Source organism: Platalea leucorodia (assembly GCF_965183815.1).
Source record: "Platalea leucorodia genome assembly, chromosome: 17".
NCBI classification, from domain to species: Eukaryota; Metazoa; Chordata; class Aves; order Pelecaniformes; family Threskiornithidae; genus Platalea; species Platalea leucorodia.
Genome location: NC_138839.1, coordinates 6780999 through 6801003, shown reverse-complemented (window position 1 = coordinate 6801003; position 20005 = coordinate 6780999). Strand labels below are relative to the sequence as shown.

The window sequence follows — 20005 nt, the reverse complement described above, 5'->3', positions numbered from 1 at the left end:
ACTTGTTTATGCTTTAATGCAGAGCTCTAAGACCACGTTAGAGAGATATGTAAAACACTGCTAACTAAAGCTGTTGTAAATTTCTTTTGCTTTAGTTAACGGATGTGTTTTGATTACAAGCAGTATACAGGGAGGAAATCTAACTGAAAAGGTTTTCATGTATCTCTGAGGCCATTTGCCATTTCATTCATTTTCCTTGGCCTCTCTAAAAACAAATTCAAAATTCTCCCTTGAGTTACTTGGAGAATAAAGCTAAAGGTATTTTATTTTTCCTGTCTGAATATAACTTACCTGACAGCACTACTATGTTATACCTAAAGACAAATGAACAGAGAAGTACTGTGGTTCTATACCTTGGGAAAATATCTATACTTTTCAGAATATAGTTTTCATATGAAGAGTTCAGGCTTAGTGTTAAGTCTTAGAAACCACTGATTAATATGGTAATCTAAAACTCATCCATGGAACAGTTTTCAGTTGCGTTATTTTTACTGATCAATTAGGTCAGTAATAGCGTTGTTACATGCTACATTATGTTGAAACAACATTCCTTTGTGCCATTTCTGATTAAAGTTCTTGCAAATTTCAGATAAAATACATTGTAAAGTTGATCTACCTGCCCAGTCTAGTATGCTGAGACTTCTTCAAAAAAGTATCACATAAGCCTTCACAGAAACAGTCCTAGAGTTTTACTATCTATGCGTTATCACTATAAAAATCTACATTTCCTTAAACATTCTATTGAAGCATTAGAATTACTCTGATTACACAACATACTTGTAAAGAATACATTTAATTCCATTTTTGAAATTGACAACTCAAATTCTTCAAAAAAGTAGGTAGCAGGGAAACGTGCCAGCTCTTACAGAACCTGCCTGGAAAGTCTAACTCAGTTAAAAAAGTAAAGGAGGTAGATTAATTTTCCCTTTAAGTTACGGACAGCTACAACAGACCTAATCTAATATTCAGACCAAATCTTTTCTGAAAATAAGCCACAAAGTTTTCATTGCTTTAAGTTTCAGTTGTACACTAGATCTTAAATACGATCTCTTCTGCTAGAAAATGTTTCTGACTGCTTCTGAAAGACTAGTATATTTAAGTGCAACACACGATGCTTTTAGTAGAAATCTTTGTTAGCTGCGTACTTTTTGAATACTGAAGAGTCAGGAGATGAGAGAAGTCGTTAGAAGTGTTTCGGGACATATACATCATTTGTCCAAATGATACTGTTGAAACATGGTACTAGTAATTAAAGTAACATGAAACAAGTGAACTGGCATGCTAAAATACACTTATTTGATTAAAACAGTATGCAGCAGAACGGCCAGAACACAGGAAGAATAGGAGGCTTTTTTCATTTTATTTCATAACCGTTCTATTGACAATTTTTTAAAATCCTGGGTTTCCTACAAAGAATAAAACAGTAAAAGTCCCTAAAACAGAAGTATAATGCAAGTTGATTCTGCACTAAAGCATCAGCAACTGTGTTCCATTTTCTTTTCTTAACACCTAGACACTCATCTCCTGCAAATTCTGTTTCAAAATGTAGAACAAATGTGGATCAAATAAACCTGCTTGAGCCAGCAAAGCAGTTTCTCCATTATGACCCTCCGCACATGACTTTCAGTAAAGGTTGGTAAAATCACGTAGGCTTGACTGGATCCACTTCAGAGGGTTTTTTACTATAATGGACAGCATTAATGAAAACGATGACTGGAAAAGCATTTATGTATTATCAACCATCCATTTTCTGTTTGACTTCACATAAATATCTGTCCATAGAAAGTACTGGTGACCAATAGGAAGGGGGGAAAAAAAATATTTAACTATTAAAGGCATGTCTATTAATAGAGAAGTAGGAAATTAAATGCTAAAAGTTGTTAAGTTCTAAAAATATTTGTACTCAAAACACAATTCTAAGCATTTTCCACTTTCTATGTAGTTTTTTAAAGAATCCTTCAATTCTTTTAAGTGAAAACTGAGATATACTGCAATTTTCCTGAGCATAACCTAGTGTTGTACTATTTGTGTTCAGGATGAAAGCTAACTGGTATTTCAGCTTAGAGCATAAGGACATCCCAAAGTTTCAAAACAAAGGGCAATTCCAGCTCCAGAGCGCTCGGTCTGAGGGTCCGGACCTGCTCACGCAGGCTTCCATTTTAATTTTGTCAGTCATTTCCTAAACACGCACATAAGAGTTCCAAACGAAACAACCGTGTGTGCCTCTGTGCATAAGGGAAAGAATGATGTAAAGCTTCAGCAACAGGAATAACTTGCCTAGAAACACACAAGTGATGACTTTGGAAATACAGCGCAAAGCCAGAACATCAGCTACCCACCACACTGAGGATAATTTCACATATATTAGCCATTCTTTATTTCCCCTTTTCACATGATGACTTCTGGGCATACTCAATCTAATCAGTCCCCAAAAAACAATCTAAAATAGTTTCTGGTATTGCCTTACATGAAAACGTATCACTTGTGAGAAAGACTGAACAGTAACTTAAGGAGAAAACCATACTCAAATTTCTGAGAAGTACATACAGTTCACAAAAATGAAAAGTTACTTGTTTTACCTATTGAATTGAGGATGTTGCAGTAAACTAACTCCTCCAATGTATATACAGAACTTGCACTTGGGATACACCATTACTCTGCCGTAAACACACATCTATCCTGTACTACCCAGTACTGAACGTCAGGCGGGCAGAGACAAGCTACCCTGCACATACTGGAGACCAGTGATGTGCATAATACCCTTATGGCAGGGCAGCGGACACGATGAAGCCTGTATTTTAATGTACTTCACAGAGCTACTACTGGGTCTATCGTTGTCTTTCTACCGCTCTATTTACAACCTACGAACATGCCATTTCGCTCCAAAGAGCGACGTTAAAGTATCTGCATGTCAAGTTTACTGCTCTGCAACAAACAGAATAAGCTAAAAGCAGCTTTTAGAGAGAATAAAGGGTTTTAAATAATATCATAGAAGTTATTATTCCAGTATCCTAAATGTTAATCATAATTTCTAAATAAATCAATAGCTCAGAATCCTTAGCCAGCAGGTTATAATTAATACAAAAGGTTTTCAAGTATTTTTATATTTAAGTTTGAAAGGCAATAGAAAGCTAATAACTGATTTATGAATGACTAGTAAGTGATTAGTTCCATTTTAAGGAGCCTAAAAGGTTCAATAGGCTGCTTATAATATTATTCATACTATTATTTGTGTAACACAACAGTAAACACTACTCACACTTGTCATTAAGCAACTAGCTCTTTATCACCCAATTATAATCAAGGAAACACTATTCCTAATAAAAATGACCAGAATTTCAAAGTTACAAGCATGCACAGCTTCCCATAAAATCTGGCCACATTATGAAAGAATTGTGCTTGGTGAGAACCAGGCGTATGTCGAACCACATGCAACAGCCCTAAAAACCTATCTGCCCCCTGACATCGAACCTTGACTGTTCTGGCCAGAAACAAATACTGGTGGTGATGGCGGTAACTACTCTAATATGAAGGATGTTATACTTAAGCTCTGAACAAGCTTTAGGAGGTGTTAAACTGAGAAATAACAACAACGTGGGCAACACTACAGTTGTCCAAGTAAACCCCAACTTTCTGGAAATGATTCTTGCTTTTACATATAACCATGAAGCAGAGATACGATAGTAGTTTTCCTATACTGAGAAATGCTCAGAGCATTTTCCACTGACCACTTACAAACTATGTTATGCTGAAAGTTTACTGGAAATATATTTTAAAAAGCATCTCTATATGCTATCAAATTTAAGTTTTTTATCTCTAAAACAAAACAGATAAAGCTTCTCAACCTTTTCTACTTAGCACCCACTCTTTGTGAGGGTGCTGCGTATGGCAATTATTCTCTACATTTATGGACGTGACTTGCTGAGTTAAGTCACCAGAACGTGTCTTCTGCCAGCTTTAACAGCAACAACGAGAAAAATGATAAAACTGGAGTCATAGCAAGGTTATTCTAGCGCTGCCTTGGTAAGCCCTAACAGCTGCACAGACACATCCTAGAGAGCTATTTGTAGGGGAGAAAGACCCCCAAATTGGAAACCATGGAAGGAACAGAATGCCAGAAATCCCTTCCCATCCAAGAGAGTGAAGAGACCGGGGGGGGGGAGGAATACTTATTCTTTCATTATAATAGCTGAAGTCTGTTCAAAGCAGAGCAAAGTTTTATTTTGTTCTTCCAACAATCCAAAAGGAAAAATAGTGATGAAAGAAGTCTGACTTTCAGACATCTCTTAGCCTTGAACTGATATGCAAGAAGCCACGTCTCATCAGACAAAAAAGAAACACGCTCTTCTCAGCATATCAAAGAAACCTAAATATCTTTCCAGTACATTACCCCATGATTTCATTAGGGGAGAACCAAGCCTATTTTTCACAGTGGCTTCTAACAAATTACATATAGGCACAGGTGAGGGGGACTACAGGGAGTGAATAAGACAGCTATCAGAACAACGCACTTCAAGTTTCAAGCTCACAAAAGTGGGGTGGTTTTTTGGTTGGGTTTCATTTTGGGGTTTGGTTTGTTTGGGGGGTTTTGGTTTTGTTTTGGGGTTTTTTGGGTTGTTTTGGGGGGTTTTTTGTTGTTTGGTTGTTTTTTTGTTTTGTTTTTTTTTTTTTTTTTTTGCAACCCTAGCTAGATGAGCAGTTAAAAATCTCAAGCCTGCAAATAAATTTTAACCTACCAAAACTTCAAAAATCAGACTCAACTGATTTAGACAGACGTGTATAGCACTGTGTCATATCCTCCGATGTGTCTGCCATATTCCTTAATAGTCACACCTCCTTTTAGCCATAAATATCCCCAAACTGTTCTATCATTTAAGAAGTTGATTTATATGGAGTAATAGACAATCAGAACTTTATTCTGCATCTACTCACAGAACTCACAGACTAGCAGCTACATTCCGAGAACACAACGCTCAGACTCATTCGACACCTGTCATATTAATAGATTTCTTAAGTACCAGAAAATTGGATATGGCCTAGTACATAACAATACATTTCACACCTCAAACGAATGGTAATAAGTAACCAAATACTAAACAGTAAAATAAACAACAATTTAGTTCAGTCAAATCAGTGCAATCTCATTTTATTTGCAATTTAAAGGTAGCTACTTAAAACATTTTCCAGATCACAACTTGTCCCCAAGGAATGTCTGTCTACCAAAAGAAGAAATACTATATCTCAATCACTTTTCCACCAACACTTAACAATCACATTTAAATTTATTTTTCTGTTTAAAAAGTTCACCTCTTGATAAGGACAGCGTACTGGTGCATGTCCCACAGCCAACTTCTGCATTTAACTGAAGTCCTAATATGGAATTTTTCACTTACTCCAAGACTGCAGTTTTGAATACAAAAGCCCTTGAAGCTTATTTCACTTCTAAGCTTCTTACTCTGAAGTTCAGAAATATTACATTGCTAGCATTCAAATTAGCCGGGGTGAAGTGACTTGAGAACAAAGCCAAAAAATCATTTGAGGGCTGAAGGGGTGCCTGAACTATCTTTTCCTGTTTGCATCGAATTCAGAGTCCAATCACTTTGACAGTACCTTTCAACACATTGCTTAAGCAGTTTTTCACACCACTTTCAACCTAGTTGTACCCATGGACCAACCACAAATGAGACTATAATGTTACAAGCGGTATTTAAGCAGAGTAGAAACAGAACCTGCAACAAGATGTTTACAGATGACCAGAGATTAGAGCAAAAAGGAAAAAAAGAAATCACCCTGATTGGTGTAATGAATGACAAACATTCAGTTAGTGTCATGTTTTGGTGGAAACAGGATTAAGATAAATGAAAAGATAAAGGAAAGGATGCCACTGAAGAGAGGGGAACCTGCCAGAGAAGTTAGAAGAGGTAGCTGTGAGGAGACAAGTGACTGAGGAAGACTGCTGATGCAAACAGCCAGCTAGCACAAGGAAGGTAAGTCAGAAGCAGAAAGGTCTCTGCTTGTCCAAGAACCTTATCTGGCTACCCTCTTGCCAATAATTTCACTCTGTGTGCTTGAAAATTAAAGGTGTATCAGAAATATTTGACATAATCATTGAAAAATTCAGAAGGAATGCAGGGACGGAGTTTTAGTACAAATGCAGGTATCATTTGTTACCGTAAGCCTTCACCATTTTTTAAGTGACTACCCATGCAGTTTTCCAGGTAGCACACAACCTTCTTCCTACTCTATCTTAATGCAGTCTGAGACGCAGTAAATGCTACCAATCAAAACCCCATGTTTGCTTGTTTCTTCGAAATAAATTATTCAGCATACTCTGATGAAGTAGTTCACATATTAAAGGCAGATCTCTTTTTAAAAGAGAGAGAATGCATACTGTCTATCCTGAGGCAGCAATCTTCCAAGAAACCCAAAAATATCAATTCTAACAACAGCTGCTTTTTTTTTTTTTTTTTTAAAGTCTGTCTTCTCCTTACTACAAGGAGGCCATATCAAAGTATTTATGAAAAGGATTTCCTTCACTACTACAAGATTTCTATGGGATAAACGACAAAACTAGCAGTCTTTTCACATAAACCAAATTAACAATAGCCCAATTAGTTTTAGGGTCACTGAAGTCACACCAAAAGCAGAGTTAAGCAGAATGAAAGAAATATGAGAACAGAACACTTGAAAGATGTTTGGCATCAGGCAAAAACATTTCTTATACAGACCTGGCACTACAACTTGTCAACAGTGAATGAAATGACAAGGGCGCTGCAAGAAAAAACACCACAGGGTTGATGCTAAATACACACTTAATACGAATGGTAACTGAACAATAAAAAGCCATATGAGCCCTGTAGACTTTGGAAACTAAATGCGAAAGCCAGAAACACCAAGGACTCTAAGCTATTTTAGCTACTCCCAGAGGCAGGGTCATCTCATTATTTAACTGTAAGATGACGTACATCACAGCACTGCATGGGCAATAGTAGCAGTCGCAATAAGAAAGATGAAGGATTTGTTTTCATACAGCACAGAAATCTTAATTCTAGAAACGGATCGGGGGGACACGGACGGGACACAACAACACACAGGACACGAGGAGACATGGACACACAAATGGGAAGGAAACAGCCAACGATAACAATTTAAGATTAGGATCTACAGCTCGCAGAATTTTAGCAGAATCCAAAGCTTATCAGGACGACTAATAAAGCAGGATTATTACTCAAGCAGAGAGAGCAATAGGCTGTTCGCTTCATGCCCCTGAGTCCATTCAAAACAAACCTTACAGGTGAAAAAATTTCAAGGCTCAATAGAAATAAATTGTGAAGCAATAGTTAACCTAGCTACCCCAAACTAGACTACTAATGCTTCAAAGTGTGCTAATGCAAATGTTATTTGTATTGTATATGATAATTTATATTTGTGTATAGATATAATACAGATATATATTTTTTACAGGACATTTCAAGGCTCTGATAGAGATTATATTTTGCTTTTTATTTTTTAAATAAGCACATGTATATATTTTCAAGATTTTTCACTTTAAATAAGAGGAAAAAAGCAACAGGAAACATCCCACCAACCCATTTCACACTGTAATTACTTATGTATATACTTCTCTAACTTTAGTGAGAGCATACTTCTATGTTCTATATGCTTCTACAACATGCTAATTGTATTCAATGCTGCTGCTGATCAAGTAAGGGCATAAAGGGCAACAAAAGCACTCATTAGATACAGGCATCAATAAAAAAAGTATACAAAGCACTTTACATGATGGTGTACCGTGGCTGTTTCTGGCTAAGAAAGCTTCTGTTCACAGCCAACTTTTTTAGCAAATTAAAAATGGCATTCCTTCAGCGTAATATCCTATGTTCACATTCCCACGCCAAAGGGACTTCGTAAGATCATCCAAAGAGGGAAGTACTTAGGAGAAAAATTTAAAGCAACATGTACTTTTTCTATAAGTATCTTTAATTAATACATTTGTGCATGATAGACAAACAGATGTGTAATTCCTACTTGGATACACAAACGCAAAATAAAATCATGTACACTTGGCATTGATTAAAACAACACCCTCCAGTCAGGACATTCTTGCATCCATGGAGTACAGCATCACAAACCAAACGCGCTTTCCCAGTCTTTTCACTTGATTCTAGGGGAAACAGGGAAACACGTAGGGTTCCAGAAAAGTCTGACACTTCCTGGTCAATCCATTTCTGCGACAGATTGTGCACTGCACATTTGAAAAGGTAAAGTGGTTAAAAAAAGGTTTTAAAAAAAATGGAAGCCTTCAATTTTCAAGCCACTTTTATACGGAGCTGAATTATTACCAAAAGCCTCGGGATGAAACAGATTTTTCTGGAGAGGTGTTCTTATAAGAGATGCCAGCAGTAATAACTTATATGCTGCTAAAGGGAATTCACACACAAAAAACTTGAATCCATGAAATAAAACAAATCTCACAAGCATACACGTTGTGGAAAGGAGGATTATGAAATTTAACGACACTGAAGATTTTAAAGAACATTTCTTTTTTAGTGGATGATTTACTTTTCTTATTAATAATTAACTGTTCTAACATCTAAGTATTTTGATAAAGTCTTACATTTATACTCACCTGATTCATTTTGAATTCCTGTTGTGTTCTGAAAAGATACACACAACAAAGAAACTCCTTTGATTACATGAGCCCTAAAAAGAAAAACAGACAATTGTAACACGTACCTACCTACAAACGTACACTGAATTGAAAGTACACACAGACCTGTAGTTTCTCTTCCTAAAGCATTTGTCACAAAGCAGCATCTTGCTTTATCAAAAAAATCTGCTCCAAGCTATAGTTTTGTTATTATAGCTCAAATGTATATAAATAATCTCAAGACAGACATCTACCATTAATCTTTCTCTCAGTTTTAACTGATGATGCAACAGAAATGTGCTCAAGTAGGATTGTTTCATTTGTTTTTAAAAACAAGTTAGCTTGCTTAAGATGCAGTACTTTTTAGAACTTTAGGGGTCAGATCCCTTTAGAATTTAGTATCAAAGCATTATGAAAGTCCTTAAGTGGTTTTCAAATTAACAAACTGCATGCATTTGAGCCTCCACTCTCTCGTATTAGAAACAGGAAATTCTTCCTTAAAATTGGGCCTTTTATCAAGGTATTTCATTACACTAACGCACTTGGCATTCTTGTTTAACAGAAGCCTGAGATTTCAAAAGGTTCCCTAGTTCAGGTAGGCATCAGATTTGGAAACTCACGACTTAAGACAAAACTAGTCAGAATGATGCCATATCGAAGTGTCTCGTATAACAACTCACTTCCTTTCCTTTTTTTTTTTTTTTTAAATACATACAAAAAAGCATTATTGCTGGAAACAATAATAACAATAATTCCTGGTGCCACACAGAATTTTCAATAAATGAACAATACCCTTTTTTGGAGGTTAACTGGTACCTAATCACTTAAAGCACTTTATTCAAGTACTGCTATTTCTTCCCTCTCTTTAGTTTTCTCATTACAACAATGATTAACTGATTTTTACTAAGTACTTTGTATAAATACTAACATTTAATTTAAAATACATTCAAGCAAAATATACTCCAACTAAATTTCATATAATCCTTCACATCTTTGCACTGTCAGAATTCTTAACGCTGCATAACAACAGTGAAAATACTGCCAAGCTTCATACAAATGTTGCGTTGCTCAAGAAGTTCATAAGAAAAGGGAAATATTTCCTTGAAAAGGATGTTTCTATTGTATACAGCTCTTCAGGATTAACTCCTTTTGTTCTGATATTCCCATACTACATCTGACACATCTGTATTTCAGTTCCAGTTTTGCAACTGGTTCTGTGGGATTTACAGTTTACCAGCAAAGACCAGTTACAGGATAAGGAGCTCCATCTGAACAGCTTTTAAACATCGGAAGAAAAGCATTCTTTTTGGAACGTACTATTACAACTTTCTAACTTATTTCAGCACATCTTGTCAAATACAAATCAATTCCTAGGAATGATACATCCCAAGCTCTTCATTTTCTAAAGTTTTCTCTAACGCTGACGGAGAACATAGCCAACACCAAGAAACTACTGAACAAGTAGGGAACGCTCCCCAGGCTTCGTTACCCTGAGACTGTCAAATCTTGCCACGACAATAACATCCTTTTGTCTCCAAGTTTCTCATGCATTAGCACGCAGTTGTTTCTCACACGTCTTCCACATACCCTTTGCTTCCCTCAGCCTGGATGACTTCTTTTCTCTCCTGACAAATACGATTTCTACTTTAGACATTTTTGCACAAATGCTTTAGGCAAATGGTTTCTGAAATTTGATCCATAGACTGCCTGTCATCTGCTGAAAGGCGCCTTAGCACATGGAAATGCTGATGAAAGAAAAAGCAAAAGTTGGAGTCGGTATAAACTTCTGTACTTGAGATGAGGCCTGAATAACAGAGAAAAATCCAATGCTCTTTTATTCATTGTTCATTGGAACAATACCCACACAATGTCAAATTATAAATGAAATATTTTGGACAGCAAGAGAGGCATCAAAACATTTCCTAGTGTGAAAAACAACTTATTTTTAGTAACAAATGTCATGTTTTTCTATACTTGGCCACAAAACAAAAAAACGATTACTCACATAAAGACAACAAAAGCAAGAACCTTTTATTGACACGATTTTAGAGCACAGCCTGATGAGCTACTATGGCTGTAGCAGATGAGTTTAAGTGATTATTGTCTCCAGCTGCCTATTTCTACCTTTTCTCCTCCCTCTCACTGAAGATTCTCAGTCCCTCAATGACAAGGGCGTAACAGTTCACATAACCATTTTTCTATCGCGGCTCTGGAAAGTGGTTTAGAAAACCTACTGTAAGAAGTGCACATATGTTACACTGCGGTAAATGACAGTCATCTGAAGCACATACGTGATTTTCAACACTGAATAAAGAAGGAAGGCATTTAACCCAGAACTCTAGATAAGTAAAGGCAACAAGGATTTAAAGCGCTCTCTTACAGAAGCAAGCATTCAATACCATCACTACTCAGCCACTAAATGCAAAGAATCTGAGAGACAACAAGTAAATATCAATTAAGTGATGGGTTGAAGGGGTCGATGCTAAAGGAAAGTCCTGTCAAGCTGAAAATTTCCTCTAAGCTGAGATTTCTTACCCGAGTTGTTAAATGAATTAGTAAAAAATTTGAAAAACAAATACTTTTTTTTTAACTTTGTTTCATTTGAGCAGTAAAAATACACTTTTCTTGTATTTCATATACTAATTCAACATTATTTTGCTTAGAATTAATATTGTTTTCAAAAACATTTTCAAAAGAAAAAACAAGCGTGGTACTTTTACAAATTTTTTAAATGCTTTATTGAGCTTTTATAGAACTGGTTATATCCGAACCTCTCAATGGTATTTCTTAGGAGAATATGACAAATCTTAATATACTGATGGATTTAAATGTCCACGTAACACGGTTTAGGTAGACTGCGCTATTCCGTGCTCTTTCAGCTACAAGTTACCAGAGGAACCACTTGACCATAAAACACAATTAGATGAGAAATTAAGCTAAGGTAAACCAAAAGCTTCAACAAGCATTAATAAAACTACTAATTTAAAACACACACTTCATCTTAAAATTTTATACCTGCAGTTCTGACAAGTTACATGTATGAGCTCTCTAACTGAAAAAATACCTGAAAATATTTCCCTACTTTTTCGTTCCTCCATGTTACCTATTTTCTTAACAATGAACTCAACTACATGGAAAGCAGGATTAATCACACTGGAAAAAAAAAAATTAAAACTATATAGAGATTTACGTACAGTGACTAGTTTTCTTTCTACCTAAATGAAACACAACATAAGAACAGAAGACAAAGTATCTGTAACACTAAATTTGGGTTTCAACTTCTAGTGCACCAAGTTCAACAAAAACAAGAAAAACAAGAAAACACGAACCAAATTCTGCACAAATATTAGTTCCCCATATGATCAATGACTACCAACAAGGTATTTACTCTTGTCACTGCAAGCAGAAACAGGCTTTCACTTCATACGCTAATGACTTTTTAGCTACACAGAGTCAAGTCCAATGCAAGATTTTCCAGGAAAGCCCCAAATAAAATGATACTGCTCTGATTTGTCATCAGGGGAATTGTGATATATTAAGTTTAAAGAAGTGATGATGACCACATTAAATAAGTTTTAAAGTTAGCAATGGTCTATAACTGCGTTAGTACTTCGAAAGTCACATCAGCAGCTCCATCAAATAGAGGCAGTACCTATTTCCATTCAACCTTTCCTCCAAACTCAATAGCAACATATACCTGCATCTACTGGTCAAAGACCCGAATACCGTTAATAACATCTACCATGGTAAACCTTGAAGATTCACTGAAGTCCTTAAGATAAATAAAGGTTCAATGCCAAAAATGAAGCACACTCACCAGTACAATTACTTGATTTTTTTAAATTAATTTCCAGAAAACATTGCCAAGTCATATCTGTTTCAAACCACTACCTACTACTGTATCTCATGAGTACGAAAATACTATGCACTTTCTCAAGACATTAAAGCATCTGGGAAACAAGCAAAAGGGAAAGAAGATCTACTGCATCACGTAATCTTAGAGTTTCAGAAAAGTGTATTTAGAAAGGCTCATTGTTAGGCAACAAATTGGATTTATGTAGATAAGAATATATGAGGTATTCATACTTGAGGAAACACTGTGGTCACTCTAAAACAAAACGCTTGAAACAAGAAACATTTTGACCTTGTTTCTGAATTCTACACTTCAGAATTTTAAATATTCCCTTACAAAAAAATATAACTTACTGGGAATAACGTCTGCAAACAAGAGCAAGTAATTGTATACAAACCCAACATCACAGATCATCTATTTCAAACTAAATCAGATGGTACTTCTAGTAAGCATTCTTAGGTTATGCCAAATAGTCTATCTTCTGATTTTATAAGCCATATTTATCATTTCTTTATGTGGGTTTTGGGGTTTTTTTTACAATATCCCAGAATCAAAAAGCCCTTTGAAAGAGAGTATTGCTTTCAATTCAGAGAAAGGAAAAACCAGGCATAGGAGTATCAGTCCTATTCTGGAAGCTGAAAATGGGACGTGCATTACATCACTGCTCCAGTAAAAACACGTTCATCACAGAACCAGGAACAAAACTTGAAAGTCTCACAGTCTGCTTTCCTAATGACCAAGGTTCAGGCTGGGATACTGCAGGGCTTTGGAAACTGTCTTTTTCTTTGTTTTAGTTTTTAGTTGCAGTACATGATTTTTTTTTAAAAAACATCAGGACATTTACATTTTTTCAATTCAATACTGAAATACTCTAATTCACGAATTTTCAATGTATTAGGTAAAACAAAGCTTGCCAAAAAAAATTTAAGTTCATGTTAACTCTGAAAGATTAAAATAGGTATTTGATAGAAACAAGAAGCACTATCTATGGGCACTTAATTGCAACGACATTTGCAGTTACTCAAGACTGCCAGAATAAGAACGGAGAAAAAAAAGAACGGGCAAACAATGATTTTCTGAACACTAAAATCTACTACCTATTGTCCATTAAGAAAAAAGGCTTTGCTTACTGCCATGTAACCAAACAGTTATACATTAGAAAGGTTTATTCAAATAACCATGCCAAGAAATCACCAACACAAAAATAAAACCTGAGTTTATTAAACAGCAACTAGTCAAGAGAAGCAACAGAAAATAATGTCTCTAACAACTGCAAATATACAGAAATACCATTCCAATCCTCAGACATAAGTGCACCTTTTAATTCTACTTGCAAAGCCAGTAACTTCAAACAAAAATTTTCTCAGACAAGTACATTGCCGATTTACTACTACATGACGAAGACCATTTCAGTGATTTCTTTTTGCAAAGCAGGACTCAGCCTCCCACTTTTGTCTACAGTCATGTTTTATACAGAGGCAGAGAAGAAATATTTTTAAGCTAAGAATACAATCAGAGCAATAACACATTGGTAAAAAAAAATATTTCCTTGGGGGGGGAGGTCGTTAAGTATCAGGATCATACCTGCTCTTTCACATGCTAACAAGTTCAACAGCAAATATATTACAGTATTTTAAAAAGGTATGCCCATGCAGATATTCAACACATGAGTTTATGATCTCCAGCTGTTTATAAATCCCTCATAAAAAACCATACAAGTAGCAGTATCCAATCTCTACCAGTAAGCAAATGACTCATGATGATCAAGGTGCTGTGCTTTTGCGATAAGCCACAGACTAATTTTTTTTTTTTTTTCCTGGTTGAGATGCTCATTCGAAGGTCTTGCAGGCACGCTGCAAATAAACTATCATCTGGATAGCAATGATACAGAAATACATTACCACACTGGTCATCTCTAAATCTCTCTGAACTTCTGTTTTCAACAGCCAGCCCCCTAGTAAGCAACCATATTCAGATCTCCTTTTTATACACTGTTGCTTGTTTACCCCTAAGGATCAAGGCTTTTATGGAAAATAGTGAAATGGGACCATCGCTGCACTGGAGGATGGACTTCAAGAGCCATTTTTGTTTTTACAGAAAAATAGTAGTTTGCTTTGACTTTCTGCTTTACTTCCCTTCCATTTTCAAGCAACTATTCATGCAGAAAAACGAGGATGCACATATAAATGTACATAAGTACTTCCACATCCTTCCCCCACCTTCCATGCTACTCTGGAAGAAGGCTGTTCTTCAGATCCCCGTACCTACACTAAACAGGCATCAATTCAGGAATCTCTAAACACCACACTCATCATGGCGTTTCTACCCAAGGTATTTTATCCAAAGCAATGATTTGGCTTTCATTTAACGTAACTAGGGTTTCGCTATAAGTGAAACTTGGCCTCATTTTTAGGGTCTATGCCATGGGCAGACAGGCCGTTGAGACACTTCTACCCTAGGAAATCCGGGGAGCTATATACTTGAAAACCAACAGGTACAACTACATGGTTCTCGTTGCTGTCTCTGCAAGTCCAATAGTTCTTTTATTTCTTAAAAGTCACTCCCCCCCATCTATCAATGATGCAGTTCTCTATCTGGAGTGCCAACGCTATCACTGATTCACCATCACGCGTTTCAATAGCTGGAAGAGCTGGAGGCCTCTCTGTCTATACCAAGGAAAGCATACCTGAATTCTTAACATGCACATCATTTTTATTAAAATGTAGCAAGTGTCAAAAGACAACAACATAATAATTACATACCACACCGCCGTACATCTGCAGTTCTCCTTATCTACTTAGTATGTGCGAATAAAGTGAAAAAGACTTTGCATCCAAATAACATGCCCAAAGTCAAGAGCATAGACTGGGAACAGCAAACTGGAGTGGCATCAGAAACGCAAGCAGTCCTGTTGTTCTCAAGAGCTGTCCACTGTTGATTACTCAAATAAGAAAAAAATTTCTCTTGCCACTGAATGATCAGATAGCAGGTGCAACCACATCACCTTCCCTTCCTTCTTCAAACAGTTGAAAACAATTTGAAGTTTTCTTCACTATTTCAAAATGGAAATTTTACAGCTTCACACGAATTTGAAACCACTAGAAACTTTACTGAAGACTTCAGCTACCCGCTCACGAGATAGTTATCAGCAACACTCCACACGCTGCTCTGACTTCAAATCTAAAATGCACTTGAAGATACTACACTCGATCTGTCCTAAGTGCCTCACATGCAAATTTTCTCTCTCACCCCAAATGTTCTCCCCCACGGTACCACTGCACCATCGCGAAGAAATCTCTGATTCATGGGACATGTCCTAGGGAGGGCATTTCCAGTGAGGAAACCAATTCTGAAATTAATTTCTCCGAGCCCCCGCTCACCCAACTGGGCAGACACTTCATCTGCAGGGAGCTTTACGGCGTGTGAATTATAAAAACTTTTGAAGCCTGTGTATTACGAACTATGTGGAAGACAACAGTTGTCTCGCCACCTCAGGCTGGCAGCGGTCACAGAGCTCTGCTTCACCCGCTGACACCTCTGAGGCAGCGTTTTCAAGAAAAAATCCTGGGAAAGCAGCCCAGGGGATGGAGGACCTTCCTCCAAACGGCCCCTGCCGCCATCCTCCTCCCCCCTCGCCCTTGCGCCCACCCCCCGGGCCCCCTCCCTCCACGCGGCTCTCCCGCGCCCAGCTCCCGCAGGGCACACGTCCCCCATTCACTCCTCGCACCTGCAGCCCGCACGCCCACCCTGCGGCCACGGCTGCCACCTTCCTCCGGGCCCCCCCCCGGGGCGGCTCCACCTCCCCGAAGGAGGCTCCTCCGCCGCGGGCCGGGCCGGGCCGCCGCCGCGGTCCCCTCCTCCGGCGCCGGGCCCCCCTCCCAGCCGCGCCCCCGGCGCCGCGCCGCTGGCTCTGCCCACCGCCCCCACGCCCCGTCCCGCCCTCCGGCGCGGCGGCGCCCGCGGGCAGCGCGACGGACCCCGCCGCCGCCTCCCTCTCACCTGCGCCGCTGCCGCCGCCTGCGGCCCGGCTCGGAGCGGCGCGGAGCGGCCTCAGCTCCGGCACCATCCGGGCGCCATTTTGTCTCCAGCCTCGGAAGTGACGTTGGGGGGAGGCCAGCGGGCAGGTCCCCCCGCCGCGGGACCCCCTCCGGAGCGGGGCCGCCCCCGCCCGCCGCCCCCCGCTCCCCGCACCCCTTTCGCCCCCAGTATTTCCCCGAGACCGCCTCAGCTCATCCCACCTGCCGGAGCCGGCCTCCGCACCGCGGCCTCCCGCCACCACCCTCATCCCAGACAATGAGCTGTGGAGAAGAGCAGGTTCTCTTTCCCTATTTCTTTTTTTTTTTAGTCTGTTTTTCTTATTTTCTTCGTAACGCAGCTCCGCAGGGAGGTGGTTTTCTCGCCTCTGACTGAAAACGAGGAAAAAAATCAGTGGCTGAGGGGAAATAATTGGAATAACTGGAGGCGATGTGCGGGAAGATCCTCTCCCCCTGCGGCGGCGCGGGCGTTTCTCCGGGCTAGCAGTCTGACAGGCTGAGGCCCATCTTTGCTGCACATGTATTGTGCTGTCCCGTGTAAATCTAATTTTTCTCACTATAATGTCTGAGCAAGTACCTGAGAGTTAAAAAAAGCCCACAGTCACCTCCTGGGAGATGTTTGTATTTGTGTTGCAGGGCGTGACAGTGTCTCCCTTTCTTTAATTTCAAGAGCAAAATAATTTTCTCTCTCACTTGAATTTTGTATTCGTAATACGGTCAAAGAGATATAATCCTCATGGGCTAGGACTATTTTTCACATGGCAACATTAAGAATTTGCCATTTTTCCAGCGGAAAACCCCCTGACTTAAACCAGTAGGAGATGGGAGTCATTAATACAGTTATACATTAGAGGTCTAAAGTTCAGAAAGGTTTTATGTTTCTTTGATTATTTTGTTTTCACATTCATTGTGCATGTACATCAAGGAGTAACATTAAAACTGGATGCACTAAGTACTCATATAGTACCAGGATAGAGGAGTCCCATTCCATGAAGCTGGAAAGTTTCCTTAGCAAGTAGCCAAGCAAATCAGCCAGCTATCCACTCTTGTCAAACTGAAGCTTTTTAAAACAATCCACTATATTTCCAACAAACATAGCTACAAAGATAACCTTTCAAGCATAAGGAACACGCACACTCTGAAGCCAGAGAATTTGAATGCCTCTGTGGTAATGCTTAACTTTGCCAACCAACAGCAGACTGAAAAAGAACAGGACACTGTGATCTTCCCACCTGGAACACTCAGGATATGTTTATATTTTAAAATGTTGCTTAAGTATACCAAAACCAGTTTTGAAACCTCTAATTTTAGTAGTAGCAAATCCTCATATAAATATGTTTAAACTACTTTAACTTAATAGGCTAAATTAATTTAATTCTAATTTAGCTGTATTAACATTTCATTTTATAAGTAAGCTAGACTAATTACACCTGTGTAAGTTTTGGGGTTATTTTAAGAAAAAACAAGGCTCCCATTTGACATGTTAGAGCCTCATACCTATAACAGAGAAAACAAAGACATAAAACAAAATGCATACCATATCAGCTAGAGTATGAACCTTCCTGCCTTCAAGGTTATTAAGTATAAGGTTTCCCAAAAGTATCACAAATAATACAAATTATCACTTTCCTCAACATACTTACAGCTCTAGAAAAAGTTTCCAAAAAAGCTCACAACACACCCCTTTTAAAAAATAAATTAGCCTATTACCTTCTTATTTCTGCAACTTTTTTCCCTATATTCTAGAGGTATTGTTATTGAGATTGTAAACCAGGCAGAGTAGGTATCAACAAGCTAACCCACAAACTTACAGCACTAACTACGAAACCTTGATATTTTTAAGACTTCTTTTGAGTTTATTCATTCTATTTTGTTTTTATAACTTCATTACTACAGTATTCATGTTTACTAACTCATTTAAGGCTGAAAAGAATAAAGGCTTTTGATCAAATACTGATACTACTTCTCTGTTCCTTCCTGGTCAAGGCTGTACTGGCTCTTCCGAGGCTTAATTTGAAGACTCACCCTGCTACTGATTGGAGGATGTCACTTTAAAAGTCATGGTGGAAAACCATAGTCATTTTAGGCTGAGGGCTAGAGTGGGAAGGTGAGGTTTGTTTTCAGTGAGGCTGGTTGTCTGTGTTTTCCTGTATTTTTTTATTTCCTTATAGATTTTGCTTGGTTTTGGCTTTGTGTAGTAATAAAGTAGGAATATTGTATAGTTGAGGTTGTTTTCTTGGTTTATACCTGGCTTAATTGAAGGTTTTAAAAAGATTATTTGATATATTTTAGTATTAAATGCTTATCTTTGAACAGCTTTTTAATGGATCATTTTTTAAACCTGAAATTGTTTCTAGTTGCTCAAAAACAGTTTTTTTCTTATTGTGTAGAAATAGAATGTTAAATCAGTATGACATTCTTTATAGCTGTATAATTGCTTATATGATGACTACTTAACTCTGTTGGTTTTAACATGCTGGGTCCTGCACTTGGGTCACAACAACCCCATGCAATGCTGTAGGCTTGGGGAAGAGTGGCTGAGGAGCTGCCCAGTGGAAAAGGACCTGGGGGTGTTGGTCAACAGCCGGCTGAACCTGAGCCAGCAGTGTGCCCAGGTGGCCACGAGGGCCAATGGCACCCTGGCTTATATTGGGAATAGTGTGGCCAGCAGGACCAGGGAGGTGATGGTGCCCCTGTACTGGGCACTGGTGAGGCTGCACCTCAAATCCTGTGTTCAGCGTTGGGCCCCTCACCCCAAGAAGGTTGTGGAGAGGCTGGAGCGTGGCCAGAGCAGGGCAGCGAGGCAGGGGCTGGAGCACAAGGCTGGGGAGGAGCGGCTGGGGGAGCTGGGGGTGCTCAGCCTGGAGAAGAGGAGGCTGAGGGGAGACCTTATTGCTCTCTACAACCTGAAAGGAGGTTGTAGTGAGGTGGGGGTTGGTCTCTTCTCCCAAGTAACAAGTGATAGGACAAGAGGAAATGGCCTCAAATTGTGCCAGGGGAGGTTTAGGTTGGATATTAGGAAAAATTCCATCACGGAGAGAGTGGTTAGGCATTGGAACAGACTGCCCAGGGAAGTGGTACAATCAGTCCCTGGCAGTATTAAAAGAATGTGTGGATGTGGTGCTTAGGGATATGGTTTAGACGTGGACCAGGCAGTTAGGTTAACAGGTTGGACTTGATGATCTCAGAAGTCCTTTCCAACCTTAACAATTCTATGATTCTATACTACCTATTCTATTAACTTATTTTTCTTGTACTCTATTACATCATAGGTGAAGAAGGGACTCTTGCAAAGTTAGAGCTCTGAGCTAAGTAGAAACACTGTTTACTCAGGCAGCTCATTCCAGCTGTTTCCTTTTGTGTATGTAATTGTTACTAATACCAGGTTATGGTTTTATAATAATAAAAGATAATAATACTTTCAAAAAAGTTCTTGTTAAAATTCATAGCTTCTTGGAAGGTTTGTGT

The 20005-nt window shown here is 38.6% G+C and overlaps 1 protein-coding gene across 1 annotated transcript in view; it reads right to left on the bottom strand.

Annotated features, from left to right (window-relative positions):
• PRDM2 (PR/SET domain 2) overlaps positions 1 to 16591 on the bottom strand; it is a 60661-nt gene extending 44070 nt beyond the window's left edge. Inside the window, exons 1-2 of the mRNA XM_082328914.1 lie at positions 16503 to 16591; positions 8630 to 8703 (exon numbers count right to left, since the gene is read on the bottom strand). Coding sequence (XP_082185040.1) covers positions 8630 to 8638 — 9 coding nt within the window. The 5' untranslated portion in view covers positions 8639 to 8703; positions 16503 to 16591. The remainder of the gene's footprint in view (positions 1 to 8629; positions 8704 to 16502) is intronic.
• Between the last annotated feature and the right edge of the window lie 3414 nt (positions 16592 to 20005).